The sequence below is a fragment of the Equus caballus genome, chromosome 8 (assembly GCF_041296265.1).
Source record: "Equus caballus isolate H_3958 breed thoroughbred chromosome 8, TB-T2T, whole genome shotgun sequence".
Taxonomy (NCBI): Eukaryota; Metazoa; Chordata; class Mammalia; order Perissodactyla; family Equidae; genus Equus; species Equus caballus.
Window position 1 is genome coordinate 74,246,103 of NC_091691.1, and position 18,947 is coordinate 74,265,049.

An 18,947-nucleotide genomic window follows, 5' to 3' on the forward strand; every position below is an offset into this window, starting at 1 on the left:
GCTTGCTTATGGTGGTTCTTAACCTTGGCTGAGCATTCTAATCACTTGCAATTTTTCTTTAAATATAAGGTCCATTCACCAGATATTCTTATTGGTCTAGAGTGCAGCCTGAGCATTAGACTTTACAGCTACTCAAGTGATTCTATTACAGAACCAGGATAAACAACTAGTGCCTAGAGTCTCAATATCTCTATACCATAGCAACTTCATAATTATGTATCCAATTAAGGACAAAGAATCTCTTAGAATTTCTAGATGAGAACCTAATAGAGTCCCATATAAAATATCTTTGGCAGTGAAATTTCCAAATCCTTGCCACTCAAAATAGAGTCCACAGTGAAGCAGTGTTGTTATTGCTGGGAGCTTGTTAGAAATGCAGAATCTCAGGCCCCATCCCAGACTACAGAATTAAAATCTGTATTTTAGCAAGATTCCCAGGTGACATATATGCACATCATGGTATAAAAGTATTATCCTTAGCCATTATAATAAATCTTGGACTTGTCAGAGAAAAGATTAGAGACTAGTCCTTTCTTGAGAGTACCTTTAGCCCTCATCTTGCTTTAACTAAGTCAGTCTTCTGTTTCCAGTTCTCGATGTTCAGCAGAAGGGAGTAAAAGAATAGCAGTGACCAGCTTGAGCTCTAGAGTCCCAGCTGTATGACCTTGGGCAAACTACTTAACCTTCCTGTACCTCAGTTTTTACATCTGTCAAAGATGGAAAATGACTGCACCTACGTTATGGAGTTGTTGTGATGATTAAACATGTTAAATACATGAAAAGTGCCTGGATATAAGAAGTGTTCAACAAGTGTGAGCAGCTGGCTGCTATTATTGTTAACTCTGCTCTCACTGTTTTCCTTGCCAGTAGTAGTCTCCACCCTTCTCAAATGTCTACTCAAAACATCCCAATATCCTAGACAACACTTACCACTTGCAAGTAACCCATATCATTCCACTCAGTAAAATCAAGAAACATTTCAGTCTGGGCCCCAGAGCTTCAAAGGCAACTAAGACACAATATTTACTCTCAAAAGTCTTATAGGCTAGTAGGTAAAAGATTTATACAACTAACATAAAATGTGGTGACTGCTATAGTATATTATGAAAAATAAGTGCTACAGAAAAAAGGGAAATTTAATTTTATCTTGAAAGTTCAAGGTATTTATCACAAGTAGTCCAATCAAATTAGAACACAGGGTTTGTACAGCACTGGTTCTTCCTATTTCTACTTCGAGAGAGACACTTCCATCAGTAACAGAGGCTTCACTAGTGCCGTGATTCTAAACAAAAGGAAAGAGTGAGGATCAACCAGAGATACATAGCAGACTCTTGTTAGGTTGGGGAAATTACTTTGAAAAAAGAGAAATGAGAAAAGACAAACCTAGAAAAATAGATAGGAACATGTTATAAAGGGCTTTGAATAGCTAAAGATTTACACTTTATTCTAGTAAGAGAAATTAACATAAACTGGGAAATGCAATGTGCTAAGTATCTAAACAAACATTATGAATAATGACTAACCATCTTCTGACATTCCTTTTCCTCCAGTCACTGTTCTAGGAACTTTCACATGTTGATCTCATTCATCCATCAGACATAAAGTAGGCATTTACTATATGCCAGGCACTGTGACAGGCTTTGAGAATATACAAGTGAGTAGGAGATGTTGCTTTCATCAAAAAGTTTGTAAATGCAAGTAGTCAAATAAATGCAACAATGCTCTGATAGAAAATAAGTACACAGTACAGTGAGAGACAAAGGGTGTGTTTGGGGAAATCTGAAAAGGCACCACAGAAGAGGTAAGACTTGATCTGGCCCTTAAAACATGACTAGCTTTGCCAAGCAAAGGAGGAAAGAGGAAGATATGCGAAGATACAGAGCTGTGAAAGCCTAGTCAGAGTACAGGCTGCTGGGGAAGAGTGACAGGAGATGCGACAATAAAAAAGATGAGTAGAGCAAGATGTGGAAGAGAATTGCCAGGCAATGGAGAGTGGACTTCATGAGGTATCACCACAGGGTTTTTAAGCACAAGAGAGAAAAAACTAAATGGGCTTTAGAAAGACCACACAGTCAGCTGGGAGAGTTAGGAGACCATTACAATAGTATAGGCAAAAAATGAGGGCTTGAAAGCTATTTAAACGTGAATATCAGTGAATGATATTTAGGCACAAAAACTGAGAGCACTCAATGACTGACTAGATACAAGAAGGTAGGACAAGGCAAGGGGAGCATCTAGGATAGTGCCTAGGTTTTGGAATGGTGCAGGTGGAATGGTGATGCTACTCAACCAGGATAAAAGGAGACAGAGCAAGTTAGGGCATTCAATTCCCTCAACCACTGAGTGAGGTGGTGCTTATTTTTCAAATTTTACACACTGAGTAAATAAAATTCAATGGGCTTTACTACCTTACCCAGGGGCATATGGACCTGAGTGGTTGAGCCAGAATTCACATTCCAGTTGGTATTATTCTAAAGACCATGCTAGCTCCCTCAAAGATAGTTGCATCAAGTTTTAAATCTTGAGATATAAAAGAAGAATCAGTGGCATGCAGCAAACTGACGGGATGTGGTAGATGAAGTGTGGAATAATACAAAGAGGCAGGATAATACGTCCAGGCAAATCCCATGTCATCAATGAAATAAGCAACAGGAGGAAATATACCAAGCAAATACCTCCCTGAGGACAGTTTATTTTTCAACTTTGCACCCCTGGTGGCTGGAACATTGTCTGTACTATAGTAGATAGTCAATAAATATATTCTGTGAGACTAAATGAATAAAAGACAAGCAAGTTAAGGAGGAAGCCAAGTTCAGTTCTGGATGTGCTGTGTTTGATGTGCCTGTGGGTCCTCAAAGTAGAGGCAGTGAGAAAGGACTCCAGAGGAAAGTCTTGGTGATTTTGCAGCCACAAATATAAAAATAAAGCACATTCACAGATACTATCACAGAGTAGTGAGAAGAGAATCACAGATTGATTCTTGGGAACAGGTAAGAGAAGTCAGTGTGAGAAACTGAGAGCATGATTACAGAGGCAGTAGTGCCAAATGGAAGGGGTAGTGATAAAACCAAGAAGAAAGCTGATCTCACTGATCAGTCTTCACAAGGTATAATAAAAAGAACAAAACCACCCAAACATCCATGTAGCCAAGCCTCTAGTTTAGACCTTACTACCATTACAGGCAAGGAAGAGAAGCTGGATGCACAGCAGTGGTTCTCAAATTTGCTGCAAACTGGAAACAAGTGGGGAGCTCTAAAAACTGCTACTGTTTGGCTTCTATCCTCAGAGATTCTAATTTAATTACTATGAATGAAACCTGGGTATGTGGATGCTTAAAAGCTCCCCAGCTGATTTTAATATGTGGCAAAGTTTGAGAACCATGGGAACAGAAGTTAAATGACACCACAAGAAGTGAAATCATCAAAATCTAGAATGCATAATATGCTACACAGTCAAATGAACCACTTTTTCCAAAGCAAGTGGTAGCAAGTATTATAAGAGGAACTGCTTAGAGAAGTGATCAATTCCAGAACTGGGGCAGAGAAATTACAAGATGAGCCTTGAGCATCTTGTGGTGCCAAAAAGTAAAGCAGTGCTCAGAAATGGATGGTGATCTATCAAAAGAGCATATGAGGGGCTGGCCCCATGGCCTAGTGGCTGAGTTGAGCGCATTCCACTTTGGGCATGGACCTACACCACTCAACGGCTGCTATGATGTGGCCGCAACCCATGTACAAGACAGAGAAAGACTTGCTCAGATGTTAGCTCAGGGCAAATCTTCCTCAAGCAAAAAGAAGGAAAATTGGCAACAGATGTTAGCTCAGGGCAAATCTTCCTCAGCATAAAAAAAAAAGGGGGCTTAGGGGGCATAGGAGCTAACCTGAAAGAACGTCCGATGGCCAAAGGTGGAACAGTTTGAGCAACAATATAAATTGCTATAGCAATGGATTACCCAGAGAACTCAACAGCCCACATGGATACAAATAAATAATTGAATAAATAAACAGGGGAGGAAGGGACAGCTCTTCCGTACAAAAGAATAACTCCAATGTGAAAAAGAATATGGATAACAGAAAATCGCACAACTAGAACACAAGAGTGATTATGATGAAGTAATCGCTGAAGGCAAGATCCACGAGTGAACACTTAATTGGTGGGCAAAACTTTGAAGAGAAACAGAATATGTACCTAGTTTCAAAGTATCTCCCTCAAGATATCTATTAATAACAAAGGAAAAAGTCAACTTTACACTACAGAAATCTGGTAGACAGTACCTTACCCAAGTGATCAAGGCTGACATCACCAAAAATAAGATCTATCAACATTATGTAGCCCCTGATACGATACACTGAGAAGGGCATATAACTTGAGGTATTCTTGCCAAAAATGCATTACCTCAATCTAATCAAGATAAAATATCAGAGAAACCCAAACTGAGGGACATTCTACAAAATATCTGACCAGTATTCTTCAAAAGTATCAAAAGTTATGAAAGACAAGTAAAAACTAAGAAACTGTCACAGACTGAAAGAGACTAAAATGACACAACAAATGTGATTTGGGATCTTGGACTGGATCAAGACAGAAGTTCATTAGCAGAAAATCTGCTGAAATCCAAATAAAGTCTGTAGTTTAGTATACAGTATTGTACCAAGGTGAATTTCTTGGTGTTGGTAATTGCACTATGGTTATGCAAGATGTTAATATCAAGGGAAGCTAGGTGAAAAGCATATCTACTATTTCTACAACTTTTCTATAAATCTGTAATTACTTCAAAGTTAAAAAGTTTTTTAAAAATCTTGAGACAAAAGTCAAAAGTAATACATAGGTCATGTTTGAATACTGAAACAACTGAGAATATCTGAATATGGACATTGTTTTATATCAAGGAATTATTAATTTTTTAGTGTGATTATGTTAAAAATTAATTAGAGACGCACCTGGAGGTATTTCTGGGTGAAATTATATGATGCTTGTGATTTGCTTTAAAATATTTCAGGAAAAAAGTGTTGGGGGGGGTCACATACAGACTGTAAAAACGTTGGTAATTACTGAAGCTAGGCAACGAGTACCAAACTTTTACTTCTACTTATTAGGAAAAAGGAGATTTTTCATTATTTGATTACACAACTCTGAAAAGGCTGGGGTTTGTATGTACATGTGTATGTGTGTTTTATTTTGTTTTTTTGGGAAGGATGACTGCAAACAACCTTACTTTTATAGTTAATTTATTTCAAGTGTTTTTATCGTAGTTAAATATACATTAGATAAAATTTATCACATAAACTGTTTTTAAGTGTATAGCTCTGTGGCATTAAGCATATTCACACTGTTGTGCAACCATCACCACTACCCATCTCCAGACATGATTAAAATTTTTAATTGAAAGCAATTATTTAAATTTTAGTCATTCATTTTTTGACTAGTTAATACACTCAGAGTTCAAACTTCAAAAAGATACAAAAAAGAATATAAAGTGAAAAGACTCCCCCAACTCTGACCCCAACCACCCAATTCCCCTCTCCAGAGGCATCTAATCCTATCTGTCCAGACATATTTTATGCACTTAAGCAAATTACACACACACACATTCATATACCTTTTTAAGGCAACTGGTAGCATATTATTCACAATTCTGTGCCTTGCTTTGTTCACCTAAAAATGTACCTTGAAACCTGTATCTTTAAATCTACTTACTCTAAATAATCTTCTTCCTTCAAAGGCCCACCCAATACCCTAGTGAAGCTTTCCCAGGCTGCCGAGGTTAATAGTAATCTCCTCCTATAAATCAGCTCTTACTTGTTGTTACTGAATTGGCTCTTTTCCTAACACCATGCAATGCCAATGATCACTGTATGCATATGAGCTGGTTCAGTGCAACTTGTAGAAAGGGGTCTTGTCATATAATATAGTGCTTTGTGCCCAATAAACATTTCATAAACTTTCATCTCAAGCAAAGGATCATCACTGAATAACAAACAAAACTTAAGATTAATGATATGGTTTTAGATATAAAATTTTTAATTTATTCTATTTATTTATTTGTTATTTGGTTTATTACTATCCCCAAGATTGAAAGTACTTCCAATTTACAAAGACTCACTGCAATTTCTTGGCCCTGGTGGACATGAACTACATCAAGCTACATTCATTTTACTTCTTTGATAATTTCTTCCTCTAAATTTTCTCTATTTTTTCTGAAACCCCAATTATTTGGCTATTGGGTCTTTTGGACTAATCCTTGTACTGTCTTTTTTCTCTTAATCTCATTTTTCAACTTTGTCTTTTCACCCCTTGTGGGAGAGCCAGTCTATTTATGCACTACTCTTTAAGAGCTGAGATTTTACAGGGTCAGATTATAAAGTCATTTTGAGATTTTAAGAGAGCTCTCTCTATATAGATATTATTAAGAGCGATCAGTGAAAAAACCTATGGCTGCATCCCAGACTCCGCCATATAACAAGAGTGCATCTTCAAGACGTCACGGTGTTTAAAAGAGACATGAAGCCCATAACTTTGAATCCACCATCTTGGGAGACTGACAGTGCACATGAACACATTAAAGACGGAAAACTCTGGCTGTAAAAACCTTATGTAACTAATGTTGAATACAGAATTTTGAAAACAGCTGCAGAATCCTTATTTTTTAAAAACTCACATTAATATCTGAGATGAGTGTTCCAACAAACAGTTGATAGGAGGCAAAAGACCTCTCATCTGCTGAACCCTTTGTTCTACTTTTAACTCTACAATCCCGGAAAATCATTCAACCTCCAGAAAACTCAGTCTTCTTGTGTTAAATCTTTACGAATCAGTTTTAAAGAGCCATATAAGTAATATATTATTAATACTAAAGGTGACTATTTTTTAATTGGAAAAGTATACACCACAAATTTCCTTCTCTTTCCTCTCACATCTCTCAATTCATTTGCTCTTTATAAATCTGTATACGTTAAGCTTCTCCTATTTTTCTAAACAGCAAAGCTAAGAGTACCTTCCACTATTTTTTTCCTCTTCACTTTTTGGGGGTGAAGATTGGCCCTGAGCTAATATTCATGCCAATCTTCCTCCATTTTACTACGAGGGACGCCACCACAGTGTGACTCGACAAGCAGTGTGTAGGTCCATGCCTGGGTTCCGAAACTGCAAACCCCAGGCCGCCAAAGCAGAGTGCACGAAGGTAACCACTACACCACCGGGCTGGCCCTCCATTACTGTTTTAATATTTCTACTAATTTTTTGGTCCAGGTGACAATACAGCTCATAACAGTCCTAGTTTATGATCTTATCCTAGAAAAATTATTAATAATGTCTACTTTCACTCTAAAATTGTCTCAGTTTTGATGATAAAGTATATGGTCATCCTATCTTTGGGTTGTTATCACAAATTCTTTTTTATGTTGCTAAATTTGAAATAAAAATTTCATTTAAAAAAAGTTATTGCCAAATGTGACAAAAAGTAATTCAAAAGGTACTCTGGGGTTTTATTCAAAGGTTAAAATCTTTTCCTAATACAGAGTATTTATTAAATATTTAACCTTAGTCAAAGTATACTACACTTTCTTAAGGAGAAATAGTCCAACTGTTACGGACTGAACTGTGCCCCCTAAAAACTCATATGTTGAACCCTTATCCCCAATGAGACTATATGTGGAGACGGGGAATTTACAGAGGCAATTAAGGTTAAATGAGGTCATAAGGGTGCAGCCCTAATCCAATTTGACTGGTGTCCTTACAAGAAGAGGAGGAGACACCAAGGACGCACAGGCACACAAAGGAAAGACCATGAGAGCACACAGCAAGAAGGCAGCTGTCTGTAAGCCAAGGAGAGAGGCCTCAGCAGAAACCAAATCCATTGACTCTTAATTTTGGACTTCAAGCCTCATGAAATGTGAGCAAATAAATTTCTGTCGTTTAAACCACTCAGTCTGTGGTACCTTGTCATGGAGCCCTAGCAAACTAATACACCAACATTCACTGAGAAATATATTCCAAACATTCCTCTTACCTGGATATACATATCTCTCTAACTTGTTGAGGTGTCAGAGCAAAAATAAAAAACTTCTCTTGAAATCGTTGAATACTGCTTTGAACTGGGGAGAAAAAAAAAGAAAGATAATATTCCAATAACAAATTTAAGAATATAAGATTTATTATATCTTATATCAAGATCTGCAGTAACCAGGCAGTTCCAATAAAGACTGTGCCAAATTCTGAAATTTTTGTGGTAAAAATACTCCAAAATAAAGTAGTACTAAACTCTATTCTTTTTGGAATCATGAAAGTAAAGTGACTCTACAGCAGGTTCAATTTTAAGCATTTATCATTCTTTATTCTAACACACTAATTATAATATAGCCAAAATATAACACAACCCTCCAAAACTACATTTCATCCTTGACTACAGTATCAGCTACTGAAAATCTGAGGAAGCCAAAAACTCCCACCAGGAGAACGTTATCCAAGAATCATGTGTCTTTTTTGTTTGTTTTCTTGGTTGTGTTTTGTTTTCAATATTTATATTCAATTACACAGAGTATATAAGAGGAAATGTAAAACTTCTAAGTTGAGTTATTAAGATAGATAGAAATTTTGTTGTTGGTCAAGGTGATTCCGACTCCTAGCGCCCCTGTGCACAGCAGAGCGGAACTCTGCCTGGTCTTTTTCCGGCATCCTCTCACCTTCTGGCGCTCTACCAGCCAATGCTCCACTCCTATTCATAGAGTTTTCACGGCAAATTTTTTGGGAAGTAGGTGGGCCAGGTCCTTCTTCTTTGTCTTAGTCTGGAAGCTCTGCTGAAACCTGTCCACCATGAGGACCCCTGCGGGTATTTGAAATACCGGTGGCATAGCATAGCTTTCAGCATGACAGCAACACACAGCCGCCACAGTATGACAACCGACAGACAGGTGGTGTGGTTCCCTGACTCAGAAACGAAGCCAGGCCGTGGCAGTGAGAGCTGAGAGCGCCAGATCTTAATCCCTAGACCACCAGGACTGGCTACATAGTAATTATTTGCATACAATAGATTATCTAGTTAAAAAAGATTACCTAAGGAAGTCATCCTTCTTAACCATATTATTAAAAATTGAAATGTATTCACTTCACAAAGAACTAACAGATTTACAGTGATGCAATACTCAATGGCGTTCTAGTGCTCATTAAAACAAAAGCTAATACAGAGGCTTCAAGCCTTCTGCTTCCTAACAAGTACTGCAACCACACGCAAGAGGACACAAAAAGGCTCTTGTGTGTGTTACCAAACACAGTTTTCCCAATGCATAAAGTTAAATAACAAGATGCCAGTTGAATAATGTCAGAGGCCTTCAATCCACAAGACACACCAAATAAGAAAAATATTAACTCATTGGGTAAAATACTTTTCTTTAAGCATAGCATTTATTGTAAGAATTAGGTTTCTAGCAATCATGTCATAAAGCGGTTCATATTTTCCCAGAACATTTAAACGGAGGGAGGGATGCTGTTTATGATGAAGGCCTAAAAATCAAACAAAACTACAAGTTGTAAACATAACTATGGGGCATAAAACACAAACACATAACTACAGTAGGAAGTCTCTCCATATCTTCAATTCCTCTTCACTCCAACTCTTCCTTGTGCAGATTCTACTTTCCACTTCTCCATCCATGGCTAAGGTCACCAACAACCTCTTAACTATCAAATTCAATAATATATATTTTGAGATTAGAGGTGAACACACTGCATTTTCAATCTTAATTAACAGTATGAGCACCCAGTCTCTCCAGCGAGAAATTTCAAAAGGTCTAACACAGGTACAAATAAAGCCCCAGAAGGATGGAGCATTGAAAAAAAAAAACTTGCAGAAATAACGAAAGAATACTCCATAACTTTGATGGAGGGGGGACAAACCCTTACAGATCAAACACCAAGCAAAATGAATACAAAGAAAACTACCTAGTCACATCAAAATCAAACTAATGTACTGAAAACTAATGATGACTAAAAAAATCTTAAAAGCAGTCACAGAAAAAAGAAACATTACATACAAGAGAACAAGAATACGAATAAAGGCTGACTTCTCATCAGAGGCAATCTAGGCCAGAAGTCATCTTAAAAGTAGTGAAAGGAAAAAAGTGCCAACTGAAAATTCAATATCCTTCAAAAATAGGGTGAAATAAAGACTTCTTTACTCCTCAATTAAAATAGGAATAACACTTTGCTCATCTGCCTTTTAAAGGCTGTTTTGTGAATCAAATGCAGTAACATACATGAAAGCATTCTAAAAACAATAAGGCACTACACATATGTAATACATTTTGAATTTCAGAAGTCCTGCACAAAAGTCTCTGCTTTCTAAGAGATAGCAAAATTTCAGAAAAAGAGGGAAAAAGAAATCCAGCCCAACAGATGCATTTTCCAAATTATTTAATAACAACGACTTTTTCTTGGTAATATATTTAAGTAGAAAATATTTTCATATGCCTAAATGTTAAATATTTTAGTAAAATATGAAACCTCCCAAGTCCTTCCAGCCCAGGAAGTATTATATTGACAACTTTTGATAAACTGGTTTATATTTAGTCAAGAATGTTACCTAGCAGTGAGTGCTTATAAAATGGCTCACTCAGGGAGGAGATAAACCAAGAGGTTTTATAGGCAGCTTTGTGGATTACCATGGTTCAGTCTAGCTAATCTACCAACAAAATAATTCATAAAGTAACAATGAATAAATCAGTTTATTACATTGCATTATCTAAGATCTCTACCCTGAGCTATTTGGTGCCCCATCACCCATCAATTAATTGTATCATCATCACCAATCAAAGACTACTCTTACAGTATTCCTTTTCCCATTGCATCACTGCATCAAAAACAAGGGGCGGGGGGGATGACCCTCAAACATGTATAAACAAAAATACACCAAAACTAATATTCTTATAGTTATAATAGAAGAAATAAACATAAGTTCTGTTTTATATTAGGAAACTAGCTCATTTTTGATAACTTGTTTCTTAACACATTTGGAACTAAGAGGCACACACAATGCTTTCAAAACACTTGACTGAATAATTCTATATTCCAATATTCAATTGTTTACAAATACAGTTATCATTGAACATTGCTTTACATGTACTTTTTTAAATGACAATCCTCCTATACGCACACCAAAAGTTTTCTAATTTAATGAGATTTACACAGAATGTAACAAACGCGTCATTTTTAAAGTTTTACCTATACAGAAACCATCACTATATTAATAATCATCAGTGATGTTTATTACCAAAATACTTTCTCCCCTATATAACAGCTGCGAAGATCATTTCGGGAGGGCAGAGTAGTGAGATTTCACCCTTCTTGTAAAACAGTCACTTTAATTCAGAATTATGAAAGAGAATAGTTACCAATTGTCCAATCACTAGAAATCATTCACTTCCTTTACCTGAGTCCTCTTCTTCCTCCTCTATATCCAGTTAGTCATTAAGTGCTGTTTTCTAAAATTTTCTTATAGCCTGCTTCCTCTCCAGTTTTACTACTACCATCCTACTCACAACCAATTACTACTTTGTGCAAATGAAATAGCAACTCTGCCTCTCTGTCAGTCTCCCAACAGGATACAAGCGCAGAGCTGGTCATTCTTAGCACCACTTTCAGCACCATTCCTCTGCTCAAAAATGCTCAGCAGTTGGGGCCGGCCCTGTAGCAGAATGGTTAAGTTTGCGCACCTCGCTGCAGGCAGCCCAGTGTTTCATCAGTTTGAATCCTGGGCACAGACATGGTACCACTCATCAAGCCACGCTGAGGCAGCATCCCTCATGCCACAACTAGAAGGACTGACAATTAAGAATATACAACTATGTACTGGGGAGCTTTGGAGAGAAAAAGGAAAAAAATAAAATCTTAAAAAAAAAAAATGCTCAGCAGTGTCCCATCTCTGAATGAAGCCAAGTCTAAACTCCTTTATCTCTAAGAGCCTCCATAACAATCGCCTCGCCTCTTTCCTAGCAAACCTACATTTCCAATGTCTCCCCAAGTCTTACTTAATTCAAAGTAGTTTCTTCACTGTCAGGCTTGATGAGCATGGCTTGATGAGTAGTGCTAGGTCCATGCCCAGGATCTGAACTGGCAAACCCCAGGCCGCCGAAACCGAGTGCATGAACTTAACCACTCGGCCACGGGGCTGGCCCTTCAAGAAGTCTTTACTGACTTCCCTATTCAATAGGCCAATATGATATTTGAGTTTTATAGTGCTTCATCATACAAGCATATACCTGAATGTTACTTTTCTCCCATGTTAACATTATCTCACCAACTAGATAACAAACTTCCTAAGCCCATTCCATACTTCTGACTTCCCCACAATTAGACTACATAACCATATCCAAATTAAATCCTCATTATATACTTGTTAACTGAGTTAACAGAAATGATGCATACAGTGTCTGAATTTATCCAAATTCTTTAGAAGTGAAATATTTTAACGACTTTACATTAATGTGCATATCATTTTAAATCTGTTTAATTGTACCCAGAGGCTTAATGAGTATTTCCTAATATTCAGGAATTTAAGAATATAAAAAGATGTTGACTCACTAATTTTTCACCTTTCAGATTAGCAAAGATTAAAAGATCAAAAATACAATGCTGACGAGGATGTAGGGAAAATAATACATTCATCCACTATTGGAGTATAAAGTGACACAACACTTTTGAAGCAACTGCCAAAACTCCCTCCAAAAGTTGAATATCAAAAATATTAAATGCTTATACTCTTTGACACAACTTCAAATCTAGGCATTTATACTTCATAAATTTGTACACAAGTGTTGAGAAACACATATGCAAAAAGGCTCACAGCAGCAATGTCTGTAAGACTAAGAATAATGCCTGACACATGCTATACACTAAAATATTTCTGAATAAATAATAAAAACCTGAAAATGTACATCAACAGAATATTGGTTAAGTTATGGTATATCTACAAAATAACAGATCTACTGTAATCTACACATCTACAATACATTTCCAAGAAAGACTGTTACGGTACAAAACTCCAGGGGGCGCTATTGACAGAGGATACAAGTAGAGTAGTGTCCTCTCTCAGCAGAAATGTGGCACAGTGGCTCTGCAGTTGGAAAATGCTGTTTTTAATGGAGAAGAGAAAAAAGATGACATGGCATATGCAGAGAAACAGTTAACTACTGATATGACTAGCTGCGTGATACGAGAGAGTATGAGGGGCTTTTTCTGTTATATTCCTATGATGTTTAAATTTTCAAATACTAGCATAAATTACTTTTGTAATCTGAAGAGCACAATGAAGAAATTATAAAGAATCAAAGGCTCAAAATACTTTGAAGTAATTTAAAAAATACCAAACAGCCAGACGTATCAATATACAGATGCTTATAAACAGAGTAAACAGAGAGCTAGTCACAGAAGAATGTATATAGTATACACCATTACAGAAATTTCAAAAGCAAGCCAATTAAACATTATTTTTTTTATACATATAAAATAAGTAAAGGAGAGGAACACAAAATTCAGGACAGTGATTTAACTCAGAAAGGAAAGGCAAGGAGATGGCTTAAAAGATAATGGCAACATTCCTTTTTTAAAAATTGGGTAGTGGTTTCACAGCTGTTCATTTCATTGATATTCTTTATAACTTAACATTCTATATTTACTCCTTTGAAAAGACTGAATATACAAAAAAAATTTTCAAATAGAAAATTCCCCAAGTATTTCACCTTCAAAAGAAATTATCTGAAAAAAGAAAAGAAGAAAATTGAAAATAAGAGAAAAAGACTGCCTGTGAGAGCAAATCAGAATAGCTATTTAAGGAAGGAGACCAGAGATTTTTGTTAGTTTGTTTTTAGATTAGGGGATCACCCATTTGTTACAGTAAACCCTTAGCTACAGAGAACCTCATGCCTTCTGGATGCCACAGTTTGTCATTTTAAATGCTAAAATATTTTTATTTTAACCATTTTGAATAGAAATAATTCCAAACTGAAAAACTATCCAATAATGCATGTTCTTAAACAGAATATACTCACCGTGGTGTTTTCTGGTTGGCTCCTTTTAGCATCAACACATGTGCGATGCTGTAACAGGGACTCCCTCAATACTAAAGGGCTATTGGTTTCAATATCCCAAGAGGTTTTGGAATAACAGATTTTGACCTGTTGTGTCTGTTCTTTTCTACCACAACTCTTCCAGTCTCTCCCATGAAGTCAATTAATTCCTGCTCAATAATATGTTGATGGCTTAGCAATCATCTAATCAACTGTATATAAAAATCGAGAATACACAGACTGGCTTGCAGACGTCAAGAACACGTGCTTTGAAATATGGACTTGATATCTTCTTTGACTCCTAAGGATTTTTAATTCTCATTTCCCAAATGTAAACAAGTTTCTCCATAGCAGTGTTTCAAATTAAATAGATTTTTCCAGGATTTTTATTTTCATAAGTATTTTCAACATCATAAAAACCATATCATTAAAAATTAAGGCATCTTCTGAATATCATTACATTGCTTTAGACATTTTGACACTAAAATTTTTCAATTAAAGGTCATTACTGGAAATGATCAATTTTTTTCCACTTTTATCTGGCAGACTATATAGTACTATGTTGATTTTTTAACTTTCTACTTCAAAGTCTAAAAAGCACATTACTTAAATTACCGTTTTATCAATCAGACATAAGACTATATACATTAAGAAAATTCTTTTCTTTTCTCTTTAGGGAAGGCAGGATAAGGAAATGTTTAAGCCTTGTTTTAAAACAAGAATCAGTTATAAAGTTTATAAAAACAATGACAGGCGGGACTCCTAAAAAAACATATGAATAGTTTTTAGCTCAGGGGTCAAAAGCTGTTTTATAAGCCCTTAGGTTATACATATTTCTTACATTCTAATTTAAACTATGAGCAAAAGGCAGGTTTTTCTTAGTCACTCTTCAACACAAAATATCTATGGCATTATTTTACCTAAGCCAAATGAGACAAAAAGCTTTATTTTAGTAAACTTATAAAAAGCTTATACTTTCCTTTAACTTTGAGGTTAACGAAAAAGAAACTCTATGAGGAATACAGAAAAGCAAGAAAATTCCTATTTCTATTTCTGAACAAATAGGAAAGCAAGGAAAGAAAAAAGCACAAAGCCTCTCCAGGGTTTACCCCTCGTCATACCACTGATGCTAATGAGTAGAGAAAACACTGCTGCATCTTCTCTCAGTCTCCAGTCTTCTTTCCAGCATTCAACCATGTCTCTGAAACATCTTGAAATGTAACCACACCCCACAGGCCCTCTTCTCTTCTCAGTCCCACCCCAACCATGCTCCTGAGGAGTCCCATGAGGTAGGGTCACCTAAGCACATCACCAGTCTGAATCTTTCTCAAAATACACACAAAGAAACTTGCAATAATTGCTGAGAAAGAAGTATGTGAATGAGTCATGATACTGTGCATTGGTATAAACCAAAAACTACAAGGGGAGAAATAAAAAAATTAATTATGGGGAACATTTTAACCAGATAAACCCGAACTTGTGAAAAATCAGTTAAAGATGAAAGTAAAATCATAAAAGAAAAGCAACTGAGTAATAAACATTTTAAATGTTTGCATCTGTTATTAATTTTAAAAATGAAAAATCTAAACAAGATACAAGTTTACACCTATCAAAAAATCCACAAAGATTTGTTTTTAATAACACCTAATAAAGGCAGGAAGTAAAGTGCAGTGAGAGACATTCACTCACTCTGTGTAATTTAAACTGGCACAGCTCTTCTGGAAACTAATTTAGCAATATGTTATCAAGAGTCTAAAACGTTCTTATTCTTTGATGCCATAATTCTACTCATAGGACTCTGTACAAATAATAAAATGTGAGCAAACACAGCATCCTTATTTCAGAATGACATACTCTACCTGCCTGGCTCAGTATTGCTAAATAAAAACAAAGCAAGGAGAAAGGGCCTGGGAAAAGCAGAGCCACCTTGTCAGCCACCAATCACACCATACTGATCCCATCAACTAGCCCTGTACCTCAAAATTTCCTTTTGACTCAACTAAGATGTACTGTGGTATAATCCTATACAAAAGGGGGAAAAAAGCACATTGATACAGTTAGTTTTTTCAAATGACTTGAAAGAAAAAGGGTTTTCCCAGGATGGAAAAAAAAAATAATCTCCCAGATGAACAAACTTTTACTTAGGCTGATGACTTCTGTGTTGTAATGACAATTTATTACTGCCTAATGAAATTACTTACAGAAGTACTTGGATTTTTGATGACATAAATTGTCTGGGAAATGGCATTTCCTAATTAAAGCCACACATATCAACTCTTAGTAATATGATAAAATTTATTAAATTTTCAGAGAAGTTGATGGATATTAAACAAAAGCTAAAAAATGTGTTAAACTCCCTGCACCACTTCACAAAAAAACTAAGTATAAAAGGTTTCTTTCTTTTAGTTTAAAAGCTATGTTACATATAAACTAAGTCTCTTTGTAAAAATATCAAAAAACAGAATCACACGCAATAAGATTTCTGCCTGTTCCTATACACACAGAACCAATTTGAGTTCTATGCCATAAAAAGAGCACTCAAATGATGAATTAACAGTTTTATATTAGATTTCAGGTATAGTTGCCAATATGTTTTTATCAATTTAAACATTTGGCATTAATACCTCAATTTTATAATATTAACAGCAAAGCACTAATCAATAGTTGAAGGCCTCTTGCTTTATTTACTCCCTTGTCCAGAAGAAACTGATTTCTCCAACACTTACCTAAACTTGTGGGCTTGATGAGAACATCAAGGACATCATAAAAGGGCAAGTTTTTTAACTGCACATCAGGATGGACAGGAGGAATTGGGGGAGATGGCTGCTGCATCTCAAATGTGGGCTTAGTATCTTGAAGCAGCACAGAACCAACAGGAGAGGACGGTGAGTGAGGTGTAACTGAAGTGGAAGGCAACGAGTGGATTCCAGCCACGGCCAAGTCAGGTTCTACAGGTGACGAGCTACCATCCAAATTGAAAACTGATGATTTGATTGTGGATAAATCAGACAGTCCTTCAAGAGTCCTTGGGTATCGGCGTCTATACAATTCTCGGATTTTAATCTGAACCGCAGGGCTGCAGCCACTCTTCAACAAATGCAACGCCCTCATCAGGAGGTCATGTTTGCGTCCACTTTTATTCCGTCCAGCGAAGCCTAGTAACACTTGTAGTTCAGAAACCCTAAAACTAGAAACCATATTCTAAAAGGAAAGGAAAAAAAAAAGGACATAAGCCAGTAGTCACCCTCAAGTATACGAAAACCCTATCTAAAATATACTGTAAAATCTGGTTTTTCCAGCAATCTATCAACTGGCATGTGCTAGTAACAGCATTTTCACATACCACTTAGAATCATTCCTGTTTACACAGGTAGCCCCCTCCCAAATTACATTCAAGTTATGATGTTATATTTTGTTGTCCTCTTAATTTTGGCAATCTACAGTCTATTAGTTTCTATTAACCACCTCATTATCTGACTAAGCTCAAGAGTAAACCCATATTTGCTTTACAAATATGAAATTTATAACCAATGAAAATGTTCCTTTTCAAAACTAAGTCCTACCAACACATAACGTAATGTCTGTTACAATATTATCATCAATTAACCAAGCAAAAAATTAGATTTAGCCATGCTGTATGTGTAACTTCTGATGCTTAGTAAACCTACAAAATGAAGAAAGAATTGTCATCCAAAATCCAATGAATTTTTCACCCCATCTCAAATACTAAGGAACAGACAACGCAAGAAAATAAGGATATTTTTAAATATTAAAGCTAAAAAACACATACATCTTATTTAGCAAGCTTCTAACATGAATGAAATTCCCAGCTGAGTATCCAAGGAGAAAAAGACCTTTGAAGAGCAAGGAAATGGGTGGTCATAAATCTTAAAGGGCATGATTCCCTCCACAGCACTCTAACAACTTGTTCTTGGGTATACGATGAAGGTTATAAAGCAGTTCCTGCTTCATACCACACCATCTATTTACTCAACAGAACCTACTAAATACTTTTAAACACTTACTGCCTCATAAATCCACCTACTTAGTGATTTTCAGGCAACTGTGAACTCGGAGGTAAAGTACTCTTGGGTCAGATTTACTCATACACTCGTGAATCATCTGGCCAGAAAAAGGAGTAAGATCTGGAGCAGACCAAAATCTCTTTCAGAAATGGACCCTAACGAAACTTTTCCCACAGTGCTGCACCCTCCACCACTACCTGGGATTCCTTCTCAACCTGGCAGGTATGCAGTGGCAACACCTACAGCTAGCACTGATTCATAATAATTCCTCTGTTCTGCACTTTTAAGTCTCATGATAGCCCAGAAGTAAATCTTTAAAACTCTGCTTGCCTTTTTTTTTTTTTATGCTGAGGAAGATCTGCCCTGAGCTAACATCCGTTGCCAATCTTCCTCTTTCATTGCTTGAGGAAGATTAGCCTTGAGCTAACACCTGTGCAAATCTTCCTCTTTTTTTTTTTTTGTACGTGGGACACCACCACAGCATGGCTGGTGAGTGGATTAGGTCTGTGCCCAGGATCCAAACCCGTGAACCTGTGCCACCAAAGTGGAGCGCATAGAACTTTAACCACTTAGCCTTGGGGCCAGGCCCCTGCTTGCCTTTTAAATAGTTGTCGGAACAATACTTGCCGGTTTCCTAAAATGCAAACAAATTTAAATGTATCAAAGTAATCTGCATATAAAAGCTGTACCATAATTCTAGTTCATACACTAAATGTCTCCATATTTCATATTGTACAAGTCAGAGAATATTAAAGTTGTAATCCTTGCAACCATTTTTTACACTCTCGATCAGTGCTGTCAAATAGAACTAGGAACTATATATATAATTCTAAATCTTCTAGTAGCCATATTAAAATACAATTTC

The 18,947-nt window shown here is 36.3% G+C and overlaps 1 protein-coding gene across 41 annotated transcripts in view; it reads right to left on the minus strand.

The window, feature by feature from the left end:
- Positions 1-18,947, minus strand: part of PIAS2 (protein inhibitor of activated STAT 2) — a 105,527-nt gene that overhangs the window by 57,110 nt on the left and 29,470 nt on the right. For 38 of the 41 annotated variants that reach the window (XR_011421029.1, XR_011421031.1, XR_011421032.1 and 35 more), the window contains 2 exons: positions 16,784-17,258; positions 8,009-8,093 (listed from right to left, as the gene is read on the minus strand). Coding sequence is in view for 28 of the 41 variants with exons in the window: in XM_023647746.2 (XP_023503514.1) it covers positions 8,009-8,093; positions 16,784-17,258 (560 nt within the window). In the remaining 13 variants the exon portion in view is untranslated. Of the gene's footprint in view, positions 1-8,008; positions 8,094-16,783; positions 17,259-17,847; positions 17,907-18,947 lie in introns of those variants that run through there. The other 3 variants (XR_011421040.1, XM_070221020.1, XM_070221013.1) reach the window with 1 other exon arrangement.